This window comes from Eutrigla gurnardus (genome assembly GCF_963514095.1).
Source record: "Eutrigla gurnardus genome assembly, chromosome: 23".
Classification (NCBI taxonomy): Eukaryota; Metazoa; Chordata; class Actinopteri; order Perciformes; family Triglidae; genus Eutrigla; species Eutrigla gurnardus.
In genome coordinates, this window is record NC_139934.1 from 6,408,577 (window position 1) to 6,424,775 (window position 16,199).

General features: G+C 41.5%; 1 protein-coding gene across 2 annotated transcripts in view; it reads left to right on the forward strand.

Moving 5' to 3' along the window:
* Window positions 1-16,199, forward strand: part of LOC311008907 (ubiquitin carboxyl-terminal hydrolase 50-like) — a 128,689-nt gene that overhangs the window by 74,683 nt on the left and 37,807 nt on the right. The window contains exons 2-5 of one of the 2 annotated variants that reach the window (XM_084002858.1): window positions 1,808-1,918; window positions 2,186-2,306; window positions 2,778-2,951; window positions 12,553-12,741. In XM_084002858.1, coding sequence (XP_083858984.1) covers window positions 12,597-12,741 — 145 coding nt within the window. In that variant the 5' untranslated portion in view covers window positions 1,808-1,918; window positions 2,186-2,306; window positions 2,778-2,951; window positions 12,553-12,596. Of the gene's footprint in view, window positions 1-1,807; window positions 1,919-2,185; window positions 2,307-2,777; window positions 2,952-12,552; window positions 12,742-16,199 lie in introns of those variants that run through there. The other variant, XR_014596583.1, reaches the window with a different exon arrangement.

Sequence of the window (16,199 nt, forward strand, 5' to 3'; positions counted from 1 at the left end):
TCTCTCTCTCTCTCTCTCTCACTCTCTCTCTCTCTCTCTCTCTCTCTCTCTCTCTCTCTACAGGAAGGATGATCTCCGGTTGAAATTCACAGACAAGGTGCTGGATGGAGACTCTAAGCTGCTGTCTGAGTTGGGATCCAGCACATGTCCATCATCGAATTTGTGTTGCTTCCCAGAGTATGTAGACGTTTAACTGTCTATTCTCACATATTGTTTGTTTTGTATTTTATTGGTTGTTTTTTTTATTCACTGTACAGTGTCGCTGAGGGCTCTAAAAGGTGCCTATTAATAAAATGCATTATTATTATTATTATTATATCCATAATGACGAGTGAGAGAAGTTGGACATCTTTGCAAATTTGACTAAAAAATAAAAAAAAAACCTCACTGTAAAATCTCATTTTAGGCTGTGACGGTCGTCATTAGATGTCCGGATGGTATGACCAGAGAGATCAAACTGCAGGACTTTGAGAGCGCCACAGTTCTGTTCTGAAGCTCAGGATACGTGATTCCTTGGGATATCCACGTAGGCTGAGAATGACTTCAGATTAGGGGCCTTTTGCACCCTGTAGTTCTCCCGTATACGTCACTATGGAAGAACTACAGAATCGGCAACTACGCAGTAGACAGAATATCACATTTGTTTTTGTTACACCATACAGAAATTTCCCTTTTAAATTGTTTTCTATATGTATTATATTTGCAAGCGAGTTGTTTATTATAGGGCCATGTAATGCGACTGCAGCAGGTCCTAGAAGGGCAAATAAAAAAATGTTTTAAGAAGAATTATAAGCAAAATGACATCTTTGTTGATTTATTTTGAGAATGTTGTCAGTGCCTGGTTTTGTCTCTCTCTCTCTCTCTCCCTCTCCTCTCTCCCTCTCTCTCTCTCTCTCTCTCTCTCTCTCTCTCTCTCTCTACAGGAAGGGATGATCTACGGTTGAAATTCACAGACAAGGTGCTGGGTGGAGACTCTAAGCTGCTGTCTGAGTTTGGGATCCAGCACATGTCCATCATCGATTCGTGTTGCTTCCAGAGTATGTAGACGTTTAACTGTCTATTCTCACGTATTGTTTGTTTTGTATTTTATTGGTTGTTTTTTTTATTCACTGTACAGTGTCACTGAGGGCTCTAAAAGGTGCCGATAATAAATGCATTATTGTTATTATTATTATTATATCCCATAATGACAGAGTGAGAGAAGTTGGACATCTTTGCAAATTTGACTAAAAAAATTTAAAAAAAACCTCACTGTAAAATCTCATTTTAGGCTGTGACGGTCGTCATTAGAGGTCCGGATGGTACGACCACAGAGATCAAACTGCAGGACTTTGAGAGGCGCCACAGTTCTGTTTCTGAAGACCAGATACGTGATTCCTTGGGATATCCAGGTAGGCTGAGAATGACTTCAGATTAGGGCCTTTGCACCCTGTAGTACTTCCGTATACGTCACTACGGAATAACTACAGATTCAAGCAACTACGCAGTAGACAGAATATCACATTTGTTTTTTTCACACCATACAGAAATTTCCCTTTTAAATTGTTTTCTCTCTCTATATATTATATTTGCAAGCGAGTTGTTTATTATAGGGCCATGTAATGCGTCTGCAGCAGGTCCTAGAAGGGCAAATAAAAAAATGTTTTAAGAAGAATTATAAGCAAAATGACATCTTTGTTGATTTATTTTGGAGAAATGTTGCCAGTGCCTGGTTTTGTCTCTCTCTCTCTCTCTCTCTCTCTCTCTCTCCTCTCTCCTCTCTCTCTCATCTCTCTCTCTCTCTCTCTCTCTCTCTCTCTACAGGAAGGATGATCTCCGGTTGAAATTCACAGACAAGGTGCTGGATGGAGACTCTAAGCTGCTGTCTGAGTTTGGGATCCAGCACAGGTCCATCATCGAATTTGTGTTGCTTCCCAGAGTATGTAGACGTTTAACTGTCTATTCTCACGTATTGTTTGTTTTGTATTTTATGGTTGTTTTTTTATTCACTGTGTCATTGAGGGCTCTAAAAGGTGCCTATTAATAAAATGCATTATTATTATTATTATTATTATTATTATTATTATTATTATTATTATTATTATTATTATGATCCCATAATGACAGAGTGAGAGAAGTTTGACATCTTTGCAAATTTGACTAAAAAAAAAAAAAAAAAAAACCTCACTGTAAAATCTCATTTTAGGCTGTGACGGTCTTCATTATATGTCCGGATGGTACGACCAAAGCGATCAAACTGCAGGACTTTGAGAGCGCCACAGTTCTGTTTCTGAAGACCAAGATACGTGATTCCTTGGGATTGCCAGGTAGGCTGAGAATGACTTCAGATTAGGGCCTTTGCACCCTGTAGTACTTCCGTATACGTCACTACGGAAGAACTACAGATTCGGCAACTACGCAGTAGACAGAATATCACGTTTGTTTTTTTCACACCATACCGAAATTTCCCTTTTAAATTGTTTTCTATATGTATATATATTTGCAAGCGAGTTGTTTATTATAGGGCCATGTAATGCGACTGCAGCAGGTCCTAGAAGGGCAAATAAAAAAATGTTTTAAGAAGAATTATAAGCAAAATGACATCTTTGTTGATTTATTTTGGAGAAATGTTGTCAGTGCCTGGTTTTGACTCTCTCTCTCTCTCTCTCGCTCTCTCTCTCTCCCCCCCCCCCTCTCTCCCTCCCTCTCTCTCTCCCCCCCCCCCCCTCTCTCTCTCTCTCTCTCTCCCCCCCCCCCCCCCCCCCCCCCCCTCTCCTCCTCTCTCTCTCTCTCTACAGGAAGGGATGATCTCCGGTTGAAATTCACAGACAAGGTGCTGGATGGAGACTCTAAGCTGCTGTCTGAGTTTGGGATCCAGCACAGGTCCATCATCGAATTCGTGTTGCTTCCCAGAGTATGTAGACGTTTAACTGTCTATTCTCACATATTGTTTGTTTTGAATTTTATTGGTTGTTTTTTTTATTCACTGTACAGTGTCATTGAGGGCTCTAAAAGGTGCCTATTAATAAAATGCATTATTATTATTAATATTATTATTAGTATTATTATTATTATTATTATTATTATTATATCCCATAATGACAGAGTGAGAGAAGTTGGACATCTTTGCAAATTTGACTAAAAAATAAAAAAAAAACCTCACTGTAAAATCTCATTTTAGGCTGTGACGGTCGTCATTAGAGGTCCGCTTGGTAGGACCACAGAGATCAAACTGCAGGACTTTGAGAGCGCCACAGTTCTGTTTCTGAAGACCAAGATACGTGATTCCTTGGGATATCCAGGTAGGCTGAGAATTACTTCAGATTAGGGCCTTTGCATCCTGTAGTACTTCCTTATACGTCACTACGGAAGAACTACAGATTCGGCAACTACGCAGTAGACAGAATATCACGTTTGTTTTTTTCACACCATACAGAAATTTCCCTTTTAAATTGTTTTCTATATATATATATATTTTTTGCAAGCGAGTTGTTTATTATAGGGCCATGTAATGCGACTGCAGCAGGTCCTAGAAGGGCAAATAAAAAAATGTTTTAAGAAGAATTATAAGCAAAATTACATCTTTGTTGATTTATTTTGGAGAAATGTTGTCACTGCCTGGTTGACTCCGTGTGTGTGTGTGTGTGTGTGTGTGTGTGTGTGTGTGTGTGTGTGTGTGTGTGTGTGTGTGTGTGTGTGTGTGTGTGTGTGTGTGTGTGTGTGTGTGTGTGATGTAGAAGCCCAGCAGCGACTGGTGTTTGGTAACCTGGAAGACTCCACGCTGCTGTCTTCATACGGAATCAAGCATAAGTCGACCATTCACCTTTATATCAACTACATTTGAGTGTACATGTGAGACCATTGAATGTACTCCAGGGAAAAGTGAAAGTAACTCTTTTCCTTAATATTAAATATATGTATCTCTGTAAAATATATGCGTATGTTTAACTATGTGGATGTACATATGTGTTGCGAGCATGCTTATGTGTACCGTATGTTGGTGCAGGTAAGCACATATAGGTGCAAATACCCACTAATGTCAGTGAAGACAGATTGCTGCTTTTCCATTTATTTTTTATTTATTTTTTTCTCTTTTTTTTTTATTGATTTAGATATTTGTTTATTGTTTTGGTTTGTTTTTGTTTGTTTGTTCTGTTTGTATTTTGTTTTCTTGTCTGTCCTATATTGCTATATATACATGGGTTAAACAAAAAAAAAGAAGAAAGAAAGAAACTGTATGAGTCACCCCATCATCGATATTGTTTCAGGATGGATATTTTTGTTGTTGTATCCTTTTTGTTAATTTATTGGAAATAAAAAAAAGAGATGATGATAAAAAATAAACACATTGCAGTCAAAATCAGTTATAAGAACCACATTCTGACAAATTAAGTTGAAACTGTGACTATCTCTCACAATATTAAATGTGTCAATATTTTTGTCTGACCATTCGTCCATTTTCTAATAAAGCTGTGTTAAAACTGAAAAAAAAAAAAAAAAAGTAACTCTTTTCCGGGAGCTAATTTTTTAACTCTTTTCTGGAGTTAAAATACTAATCCCATGTGGGGTAAAATACAACTCTCACTTGGAGTTAATTTGAATGTGAACTCTTTCATGGTGTTAACAGTTAACACTTAAAATGTGTTTTATTTAACACTTTTCAGAGTTAATAATTAAAAACACAAAGAATATTTTGGGTGAAAATGACTAAAGAAAACATTCATTACCACACATTTTTATTTTAAATTCATGTGTGACATTTTGAAACTGTGTAAACATGTTACAGCCAACCAACCAAACATATTGTGATGGAGCTGTGTGGCCCCACTTTCATATTTAAAACAAACTGCTTTAACAGCAGCTAAACAATTGGGACAAGAAAAAAAAAAAAAAAATGTCAGTACCACATCTCTCTGTAGTGCAGAAAGTGCAAACATTGTACAGTATTAAAGCATTGCACAAATGTCTGAAAAGAAACTTTTCTGTAATGCAGTAATGTATTAACATGAGGTAGACCAGAGGTCTTCAACAGGGGGTCCGCGACCCCTAGGGGGTCCGCGGAGGTACTGCAGGGGGGGGTCGCGAAAATTTTGGTTGATTAGACATTTTTTTATATTCACCTCCACAATTTTTTTTAAACACACAGAAAATTATATGAAGTTCTTTTTAAATGTTATACAGCTGTTTTTAAGGTCTTGGGGATTATGGGGAAAAGAATCAAGGCTCTAACTATTATATAAAATATATTTATGGGCGATTTCCTGATAGTAGTGATCATAAACGGCAACAGAGTCAATCATCTTGATGTAAATAAACGATCTATGCTGCTGATGCACAACAACAAGGTACATTTCTACAAGGCACTATAGGACCGGTTTAATATAAAACACAATTTTATACAATATATATATAAGTAGGGGGTCCCCGCTCCATCTCTCCATCAGTTTGGGGGTCCTTGGCCTGGAAAACGTTGAAGACCCCTGAGGTAGACTTTAAACCTGTAATGTAAGTACATAAAAATGTACATAAAAACAAGGGTGAACTCCATATAGTCAACACTGCTGATACATTAAAAAATACAACCCTCTGACACAACATACAAATGTGAATCACACCCATAGGACATTTGAGCATCAAAAGATTTGAAATGTCTTAATCTGTCCATTTCTAGAACCAGTATCTTTCTTGGGATGTTTTCACTTATTTGGAAAGCATGGAAGTGATCATGGAAACAAGTTTCATACTCATCCAAAACAAAAACAACTTTACCATCATGTAAAATGATAGAGATTATTTTGCTTAACACCGGCATGTTTTCATCAGTGCTTGTGCAAACGAAGAGGCCAACACGATATTCAACTCCACACTTTACCCAGTTTGTGAGTCTGACAGTGGCTTGTGAATCAATGCGAAGATATGCAGCTATATCTTCTTCTTCTATATAGTCCAGTGTTTCAAGTAAGCACAGTTTGACTGGACCAGATTCAACTGCTTTTGAAGAAAAACATTCCCAATGATAAGCTACTGCAAACTGGTGTTTCTTTGCAAGTGATACCGTCAAATTCTTGAGTTCTTCACACAGTCTTTGAAAAATTTGTGTTTGGCTTCGAAACTCATGGTCCAGATATGAATGAGTGGTCCAATTTTTTGAATGCAAAGAAGAAGAAGATATGGCTGAGGGTTTCCTTCAGTGGTCATGAGGTGATCCTCCAGGCTCTGGCAGGACTGAAACACAAAGAAAAGCATCTACATGTAAGTCATTAGTTTAAAAGAAGTTGCATGAACCACAATATTTAGAAATAGATCGTACTGTCTTCACAAACCTTTTGGAATTTTACCAGATGATCCGTTGCCTCTCTGACACTGATCTTCTTTGACCTCTTCCTTCCAGCTGGTTGTGGAGTGAGAAGATGCAGCAAGACAAGAAGAGAAGCCATGTCACTGTCCCGTACTGTTAATAGTTGTTTATTATTAAAAAGGCAGAACAAAGGTGCAAGCTGTTGAGATTTTTTGACTGCTACAATACTACCTGGCTCATCTGTAGTGTCAGGTTTTTCATTCAGGGCAGATGTCAGCAGTGTTTTCAGGAAAGGTGTCTCTCTGAGGGTCCTGGCCTCTTGGATGACCTTGTCTTTAAAAGCAGTCTCCCATTTTCCCAGGAACCTGGAAGCAGTCTCTTCTCCAAACATCAACATGAAGTCTTGCAAAATCTAATAAAAAACAGGAAGGACTACCATTACAATCACTGGAAGTAAATCACATATTTTCACAAATTTTGGTTTAAATTCACATTTTTTGGCAAGACTTTTAGAAACTTGTTGAGGCCCCTTAGATCGAGGACTGGCGGAAGCCCGCCGCATTTCTTTGTGACCAGGAAGTAAGTCGAGTAGAACTCCCTGGGCTGAAGCCGCGGATCCCCTTTGGTCAGGAGGGCGGATAACTCCTAATCTAGGGCTAGGTTTTTTGCCGGGTCGTGGATGACGGTCATCTTGACCAGGCCAAAGGCAGGGGGCCGGCGTCGGAACTGAAGTTTGTAACCCTGGACTAGGGTGGAAACCACCCAGGGATCCAGAGTTTGCGCTGCCCAGCAGTCCAGCTGCTGCTGGGAGAAATGTCCGACAGCCGGCCCCGAAACTTCAATTCGCCCCCCCCTTAGGGGCCTTGGGGGGGGCGACGGTTATGCACCGTGGCCCGAGGTTGTCCGGAGGTAAAGCGGGCAGGCCCCTGATGGCAGCGGACAGGCCTCTCGGCAGATTGCCGAGGCCCATAGTAGCCCCTGGGGTGAGACGGTGGCCGGGGGTGGCCCCTTGGGGCAGATGCCGAGCCCCCAGCCCTGCTGGAGGGGGGGGGGGGGCATGCCCCTGCTAAGACCCGAGAACTGCCGCCTGGTACGATCAGCCTGGACAGTCCGCTCGAGTGCCTGCAGAGCGGCTGGGCCGAACATTTTCCCTGGTTCCACCGGAACCTTGCGAAGGGTCATCCTACAAGTTTCGGACAAGGGTGACTGTGCCAGCCAGACCTGGCGGCGAGTCTGAACGAGAGTGGACATCAGACGCCCCATTTCCCTCAACATTAAGGCAAAAGCCTGCAGTGAGGCATCACTGAGGCTGATGGTGGATGCGTCCACTTCGGCCTACTGCAGGAAACTGAGAGGGCAAGCATCAGATGCAAGAGTGAATTGCCAATACAACCCATCCGGGCTGCTGTGCCATAGGCCTTATAAAGAAGGTCGTCTGTAATCCGACATTGCGGGCAAGGGCACCTGGCATCTGGCCTCAGGGCCTCGTCGGGGGAGACTATGAGGGAAGCAATTGTCAGCTCAACAGCCGGCATGTGGTCAAGGCCAAATTTGGCCGCATCCTGCATTGCAGCCAGAGTCCGGCCGTCTACTGTAAGGTGGGAGAGAGCCTTAGAGTCTCTCCAGCATGCATGCAACTCCCTCAGATATTCCTCAGAGGGAGGGACGGTGAAGGTGGCAGGGGCCGGATTGCGCCTGAAGAAAGCACTAGCAGGCTTCGGCTCTGCTTGCTGAAGATCCAGCTGCAGGCGTGCCAGGGCTGCACGAATGATGGATCCCATGGAGCCATCTGCCGTCCCCTCCACAGAGCTCTGAGCGGAGGAACGAGAGCCAGGCCCAGAGACCTGAGAGGCATGTAACTGCAGTTCATGCAGGGGTCTTCTGAAAGACCCTCCCTCAGGTGCTCAAGACAAGAGGGACAATGGTCATGGCTATCTTCGGGTTGAAGAGGAGCCATACAGGAATTACAGGCATGTGAATCCATTGCGGCAATGGTGCCAGTACAGTCAGGCCGAGCGAGAGCACTCTGCTGACCGTGAGAACGGGACATAAAACGGTTGTAAGGCTACGGTGAGAGGAGAGTGGAACACACTCTGCCGACCTAGCGACCGTATGTATTCTCCATGAATTCCCCTCTTTTAATGCTATAGTGAGGGGGGCGAGGACACCCCCTTCGCAAATATGGCAGCTTATCAGTATAGGGATTTAGTTATCAATATAAAGGCTAGCACAGCGCACAGGCTCCTGTTAGCACCCCCCAAAGGCAGCCTGAGCGAGAGCACTCCGCTAACCGTGGGGACAGGACACGAACAGTGTTCAACGCTACGATGAGAGGGGAGCGAGGTCACACCCCTTCACTAGCATGCCAGTTATTTGCATAAGCTAGCGCAGAGGCACACTTTGCCAGTGAGAGGAGAGCAGACAATACTCTCCGTGGTCTCCACATTGAGTTAGCTTGCTTCATTAGTGAAAAACGCCATGAAGTAAGCCAAAAAACGATACGGGCAAGGAGAGGGGAGCGAGGGCACTCACTTCCCTGACGCCGTATCAGCATTTCCTAGCTCCCGCTAGCATAACACAACACCATAAACCAATCGACCTTACCGGCTGGTGGAGATAGTGATGAGTGATGATCGGAGGATCCGTCCGTCCCGGCCAAGGCTGAACGGCCTGTACTCACCGATCCTTCTCCAAGGACGGCTTGTCGCAGCCTCTGGAGGGCGAAGAATACGCAACTCCGATCTAGAGACCACGAGGCTACAAGCGACGAGCCGAATAATATAATATAGGGCTTTAGCTAAAGCTAATGATACCGCAATTACAAGCGGTAACCTGCAAAGCGAGAAGATGAAAAGGAAGCGATCTCGCAGATGACACCATAACTTACTACTGAGCCGGGGGTCATCCGAGGTCACAGGTGACTTTGTTGATATTAATACTCAATCTGCGCATGCGCGAGACAGAAGATATCCAGTGTTAAGCACTGCCTCTGCCGGTCAGTAAGGATGAAATAGAACGGAGTGGTATCTTCCCTTTTTCCCCTTCAAAGTGAACAGACCTCCAGAAAAAACCGCCACATCCAGATGTGGACGCTGAAGGACGAGGTGACGAGGCGGAGAGAGGAGAGGCTGTCGTTCCTCAGAACAGAGGAGGGAAACGGGAAGCATTAAAGGAGAGCCGTGATGATGAGGTTTGGAGGAAACGGACAAACTGTTCTTGGGAACCAAACCAGAGAGCGGATGTTGCTTGGAACAGACGCTGAAGCAGATGGAGACGGTTACAAACCAAGTTTGCAAATTTAAATGTTATTATCCTCCAAGAAATAGACGTTTAACTGTCTATTCTCACTTATTGTTTTGTATTTTATTGGTTGTTTTTATTCACTGTACGTGAGGGCTCTAAAAGGCGCCTGTAAATAAAATGTATTATAATTATTATTATTATTATTATTTCCCATAATGACAAAGTGAAAGAAGTTTGACATTTTGCAAATTTTGTTAAAAAAAATTAAAATATCAGACTGAATCTCATTTTACAGTGAGAGTTGACAAGTGAAGGCTGGTGTTTCTTTAATTTTAAGAATGAAAGTAAAAGTACTGCTTTAGCACCCCAGTCCTTATTTAACAATATGCAGTGAGGAGCGCAGACGAGGATCAACATGGCTGTGAAGATCATCATTAAATGTCCGGATGGTAGGAACAGAGAGATCGAACTCGAACTGCAGGACTTTGAGAGCGCCACAGTTCTGTTTCTGAAGACCAGGATACGTCATTCCTTTGGATATACAGGTAGGCTGAGAATGACTTCAGATTTTTATTCACACCACACTGAAATTTCCCTTTTATATTGTTTTCTCTACGTATATATATATATATATATATATATATATATATATATATTTGCAAGCGAGTTGTTTATTATAGGGCCATGTAATGACGGTCATCTTTTAAAAAAAAATGTTTTAAGTAGAATTATAAGCCAAATGACATCTTTGTTGATTTATTTTGTTGTCAGTGCCTGGTTGACTTGTGTGTGTGTGTGTGTGTGTGTGTGTGTGTGTGTGTGTGTGTGTGTGTGTGTGTGTGTGTGTGTGTGTGTGTGTGATGTAGAAGCCCAGCAGCGACTGGTGTTTGGTAACCAGGAGCTGGAAGACTCCAGGCTGCTGTCTTCATACGGAATCCAGCATAAGTCGACCATTCACCTGAGGGAAATACTAGGGTGGTGTAGTTTAATGTAAAAGTGGTATTTCAGTCAGGCATTAAGTTTGGACCTGGCAACCATATGAGTGATGAGTGAGATCTGTGTCTTTGGGCCGTGGTCATTAAACGTTACATGCAAGGTGTTCAACTGGAATCAGTCTACGAGTTCTTTTATTACTGAACACAAAAGTACAACATGGTGTCAGAAAAGGGATGCTTACATGTGTACTGATGCTGAAATGAAAAGGACACGTTATGTTCACAGATGTGGTGGAAACTGTCTGGGGGAGTTGAGCATCTCTGACATGTAAAAACCTAAGAAAGGAAGAAAAATCATCCAACCTGGGCAAAGAAAAGTCACACTTAAATGATTTAATAATAAGTTTATATATAGTTGCAGACACAAACACACAATGGGGAAGATCTACCAGGTCGAGGTGATCGGGCCGAGAGGGGAGAAACAGACCATCGATCTGTCCAACACGGAGGAGCAGTTTAAGAGCATGACTGTGCTGCAGCTGAAGGAGAAGATAGCGAGGAAGTTTCCCGACCACCCAGGTACAGACAGTTCAATATATATATACACTCAACATATATATATATATATTTTATTGTGGACAGTCTAAGGCACACCTGTGCACTAATCATGATGTCAGATCAGCATCTTGATGTGGCCCACCTGTGAGGTGGGATGGATTATCTCAGCAAAGCAGAAGTGCTCACTATCACACATTTAGACTGATTTGTGAACAATGTTTGAGAGAAATGGTAATATTGTGTATCTGGAATGAATTTTAGATCTTTAAGTCCATCTCATGAAAAATGGGAGCAAAAACAAAAGTGTTGCGTTTATATTTTTGTTGAGTGTATATATATAATATAGGCTGCTAATAACAACATTAAAGGAAACACATGCAAGTTGTTTTTAAGTACAATGATTTACTACTATAGATGGTGAAATGATATATAACTGGGTTTGAGTGATTCTTGCTGTTATTTGTTCTCTCTCTCCCTCATATCACGTTTTGTTTTTTTCACACCATACTAAAATTTCCCTTTTAATTGTTTTATATATATATATATATATTTTGCAAGTGAGTTGTTTATTATAGGGCCATGTAATGCGACTGCAGCAGGTCCTAGAAGGGCAACTAAAAAAATGTTTTAAGAAGAATTATAAGTCAAACATCTTTGTTGATTTATTTTGAAAAATGTTATCAGTGCCTGGTTTTGACTCTGTGTGTGTGTGTGTGTGTGTGTGTGTGTGTGTGTGTGTGTGTGTGTGTGTGATGTAGAAGCCCAGCAGCGACTGATGTTTCATAACCAGGAGCTGGAAGACTCCAGGGCGCTGTCTTCATATGGAATCCAGTCTGGTTCGATCATTAACCTGAGGGAACCTGTATGGCCATGTAGTTTAATATAAAAGTGGTATTTCACTCAGGCATTAAGTTTGGACCTGGCAACCATACGAGTGATGAGTGATCATGAGATCTGTGTCTTTGGGCCGTGGTCATTAAACGTCACATGCAAGGTGTTCCACTGGAATCAGTCTACGAGTTATTTTATTCCTGAACACAAAAGTACAACATGGTGTCAGAAAAGGGATACTTACATGTGTACTGATGCTGAAATGAAAAGGACACGTTATGTTCACAGATGTGGTGGAAACTGTCTGGGGGAGTTGATCATCTCTGACATGTAAAAACCTAAGAAAGGAAGAAAAACATCCAACCTGGGCAAAGAAAAGTCACACTTAAATGATTTAATAATAAGTTTATATTTTTAGTTGCAGAGAGGGTTTTACTTTCAGTTTCTCCTCCGAGCAGCAGTTACAGGAAGTCACGTGATTGTCAACTCTTATTCTATTTGTTTTCCTGAAGAACATTTATTTATATATTCTTTGTGATTTGAAAATAAACCTCTAAAATGTCTTGCTTCTATATGTATCTGTTGTGATCACTAATCATATCCATACATAGTTTGAAAGCAGCTTCTTGTAAGAGACCAGGATGTGGCAGAGCTGGTAAACAAGAACACTGCCAGAGTATCAGATGACCTCAGTCCTCGCCCTTGAAGTGTCATTTCTTCTCTGAGCGGCGGAGCAGCAACACAAACACACAATGGGGAAGATCATCCACGTCGAGGTGATCGGGCTGAGAGGGGAGAAGCAGCTCATCGATCTGTGCAACACGGAGGAGCAGTTTAAGAGCATGACTGTGCTGCAGCTGAAGGAGAAGATAGCAGAGAAGTTTCCCGACTACACAGGTACAGACAGTTATATTTATATATATATATATATATATATATATATATACACACTGTAAGAAGAAGAAAAAACGTAAAAAAACGGTCAATGATCTATGCATTACGCTAATCACAACTCTACACTATGTTAATTAATCGCTGTTGTTAGCTGTTGTTGTGAGCTGGACACCGACTCACGGAACGGCTCCCGGTCGGTCAGAGCGCAGACCCCGGCAGTCACACCGAGGATCAACAGCTGAGTGGCGGCGGCGAAGAGGCAGAGGCTCCGCTTTTATGTCCGCGTCATAACGCTTTTGGTGCGTGTTTAAAACAGTAGGTTTACTTCAAAACGCGAGCGTCAGACGCTGTCAGAGCGTTTATGAACAGTGTCTCAGAGCTCCCTCTAAATGTCTCTAAGTAGGCTTTCAGGTAATTTCGCGGCATAACAGCGCCTTCCGGGTAAAAAAGACGTACGGCAAAATCTGGAATGAAAAATGGCACTGTTATTTCATCCCCGAATCCCATTCATAAACACAATGGCTGTATTTGAAACCGCCTACTTACTGCGTTAGTATATATCCCAGCAAACATTTTCTCGACCTACGTCCAGATGAAGACGTCCAATCGACGTCGCGTCACGACGTGACTTTAATTCGACTGTTTTTCGACATCATAAAATAATATCATGGCAAATATGACCTTATTAAATATGCATTTTAGAGAGGTTTAACTGAATAAACACTGCCAGAAAACGTTTGCTCGACCTGCGTCTAGATGAAGACGTCCAATCGACGTCGCGTCAGGACGTGACTTTAATTCGACTTTTTTTCGACGTGATAACATTAGGGGGAATACGATCTCAAAGAAAACATATTTAACTGAAAAAACACTGTCAAGAATGATTTCCTCTATCTACTGCTGTGTCGAGATGCAGATATCCAATCATGTCGGGACGTCTGATTAACGTCGGGCAGGCAGGTTGATTTGACGTCTATCTGAGGGGCTGAAATGACCAACGTCATTTAGACGTTGTTTCAACGACATATCAACGCACGAATGTTAAAAACTATTCGAAATAATGGAAATATGTTCGTGAATTTAAGAAAATAATGTAGTATCATATTGGCAATGTGGGCTAAAATGTTTGTGATATAGCATCCATCTAGGAACAATTTTTCCTCGCGTAGTTAGCGCACCTAGCGGTTTCCTACGCATGCGCAAGAAGAACTTTGCAGCGTCAGTTGACGAGGAGGAGACAGACACCTGTGAAAGGTGAGTTACTAAAAGTACTGTAGTTTAAAATGAAACCGTGTTTGGTAAGACATTATACGTTTATCAGTTGCATGTTAGAGTTTTGATTTTGTTGCTGCATCGTGTATTGTTACAGATAGCTGTTTTTTTGTTGCTTTTATCCGTAACCGAGCGGCGGCTAGCAGCCGAGTTAGCTGCCGTGTGAAGCTAGCCCTGAGTTAGCTCACAGGCTACGTGAGGTGCTCGATGCTAAACCGAGCCGAACATCTGTGCAACTCTCGGTTAAGCATCGTTACAGAACCATAACACTTTAAGGGGCCGTCCAGACGGGAGAAAACGTTATTTTTTCTCCGTCTTCCTCGGCATTGTTTCAAGAATATTTGCATCTAGATCCACCAAAAACGCTGTAGTTCATATGCCAGGCCTATAGGTGTCGCTTGACATACACCAAAAACGGGACGGAGAGACGGAGCATGCGCAGAAGGTTTTCGCTCTATAATTTGTTCTTGCCATCTATAAAGTGCATTTAACATCTGAATAGGCGCTCTGTAAAAATGTTTATTTTTTTCTTATGCCCTCTCTCCAGCTGCTGTGAAGAGATGGAGTCCAAAGGCCACAGATGCAGAAATAGAGAGTGTGATTCAGAACCACCTTAAACATGCCCCAGCAAGGAGCGGGGGCAAGGGGCAGACCCCCACAGGACTGCAATAAAAAGGAACTCAATAAAACATTTGTTCCAATATACATGTTCGTTTTTTATTCAATTATTCAATATATAGATAACTCGTTATATATATATATATATATATATATATATATATATATATATATATATATATATATATATATATATATCTGGTCCTGAATGCTGTCTTTTTTTTTTTTTTTTTTACCTGAGATTAGTCCATGTACTACTTGTATTTTACAGTATGGGTGAACATTACTCGAGTATTTTTAACTTTATCACAGGTGAGTTTATTTACTATGAAAGTTTTGACCAGGTTCACCATTCCTGTGATATTTTAAGTTGGCAAATGTGAAATTTGCTGGTGTTGTCTATTGGACTTGTTGACCTCTTTGCATTTTAAGGATTTTTTTGCTGAAATTGATAAGTTAATTTAAATAGTTGTAGATTAGAGCATTAAGAATTGCACATGTATACAGCACAAGAGCTGTGCTTGTCATAGAATGTATGGATGTGGTAATGCCAGTTATGTAGGCACTAGTTGAAACTAGATTTAGGTAAACATATTTTTAAATGCAATACATTACATGTGTGTTTTGACAAAGGTTGATATGCCGTCGAAACTACGTTGTAACGATGTGAATTGATGCCGTCTATGACTTCGGTCATGAGACCGACGTTGATTAGACGTCAAATAGACGTCACGTAGAGACGTTGAAAAGTCGTCTATTCCACGTAATAATGACATAGATTCAAGTAGCCTGCTCTGTGAGCCGTTGATATGTCGTCGAAACGACGTTGAAACGACGTGAATTGATGCCGTCGAAGAGCCGTCAGAATGACGTTGGTCATGAGACCGACTTTCATTTCAGCACCTCTGGTAGACGTCGAATCGACCTGCCTGACCGACGTTGATTAGACGTCAAATAGACGTCAAAATGTTTGCGCCTAGGCGCAAAGCTGTTTTATTTCCCACTAGCGCTGTTATTATGTCACTTTATTAAATTGTAATATTTGTTGATGCGAGAAAGTAACCGTTTAGATCCCCAATGTGCGGTTAGTTTACCCAAATGACGGCTGTTTAGTAATTTGCCTCGATGTTTTCGGAGAAGTGAAGCTCCGGAAGGAGCGGGTCGTCTCAGAGGCAGCAGCCCGTCTCCAGAGGTGTTCCGCCGGCCAACATGCGTCGTCGTCCCGGGGGAGACAGCAAGCCAGTTATCTTAACCGCTGTTTGTAGTGGACAGTATACAGTATATAGCGCTGTCTCGGGAGCTCTGCATGTATAGAAATCACCAAATATTAATACAAATTCTACAGATTTTTCCTACATTATTACAATCAAACACCTTTAATAACAGTTAAAAAACACCTTAAAAAACAGTCAAATGACTGGCAGCTACGGCTGCCAAACAAAAACCCTAAAATTAAAGTAAAATATCTAGAATAATACATCTAATTCAGATTAAGTAACATTTTCATTCTGCTGCTCAAAGATTATTGTGAAATATCCTCAACTCAAAACATACTTTGGAAATTCAAAATC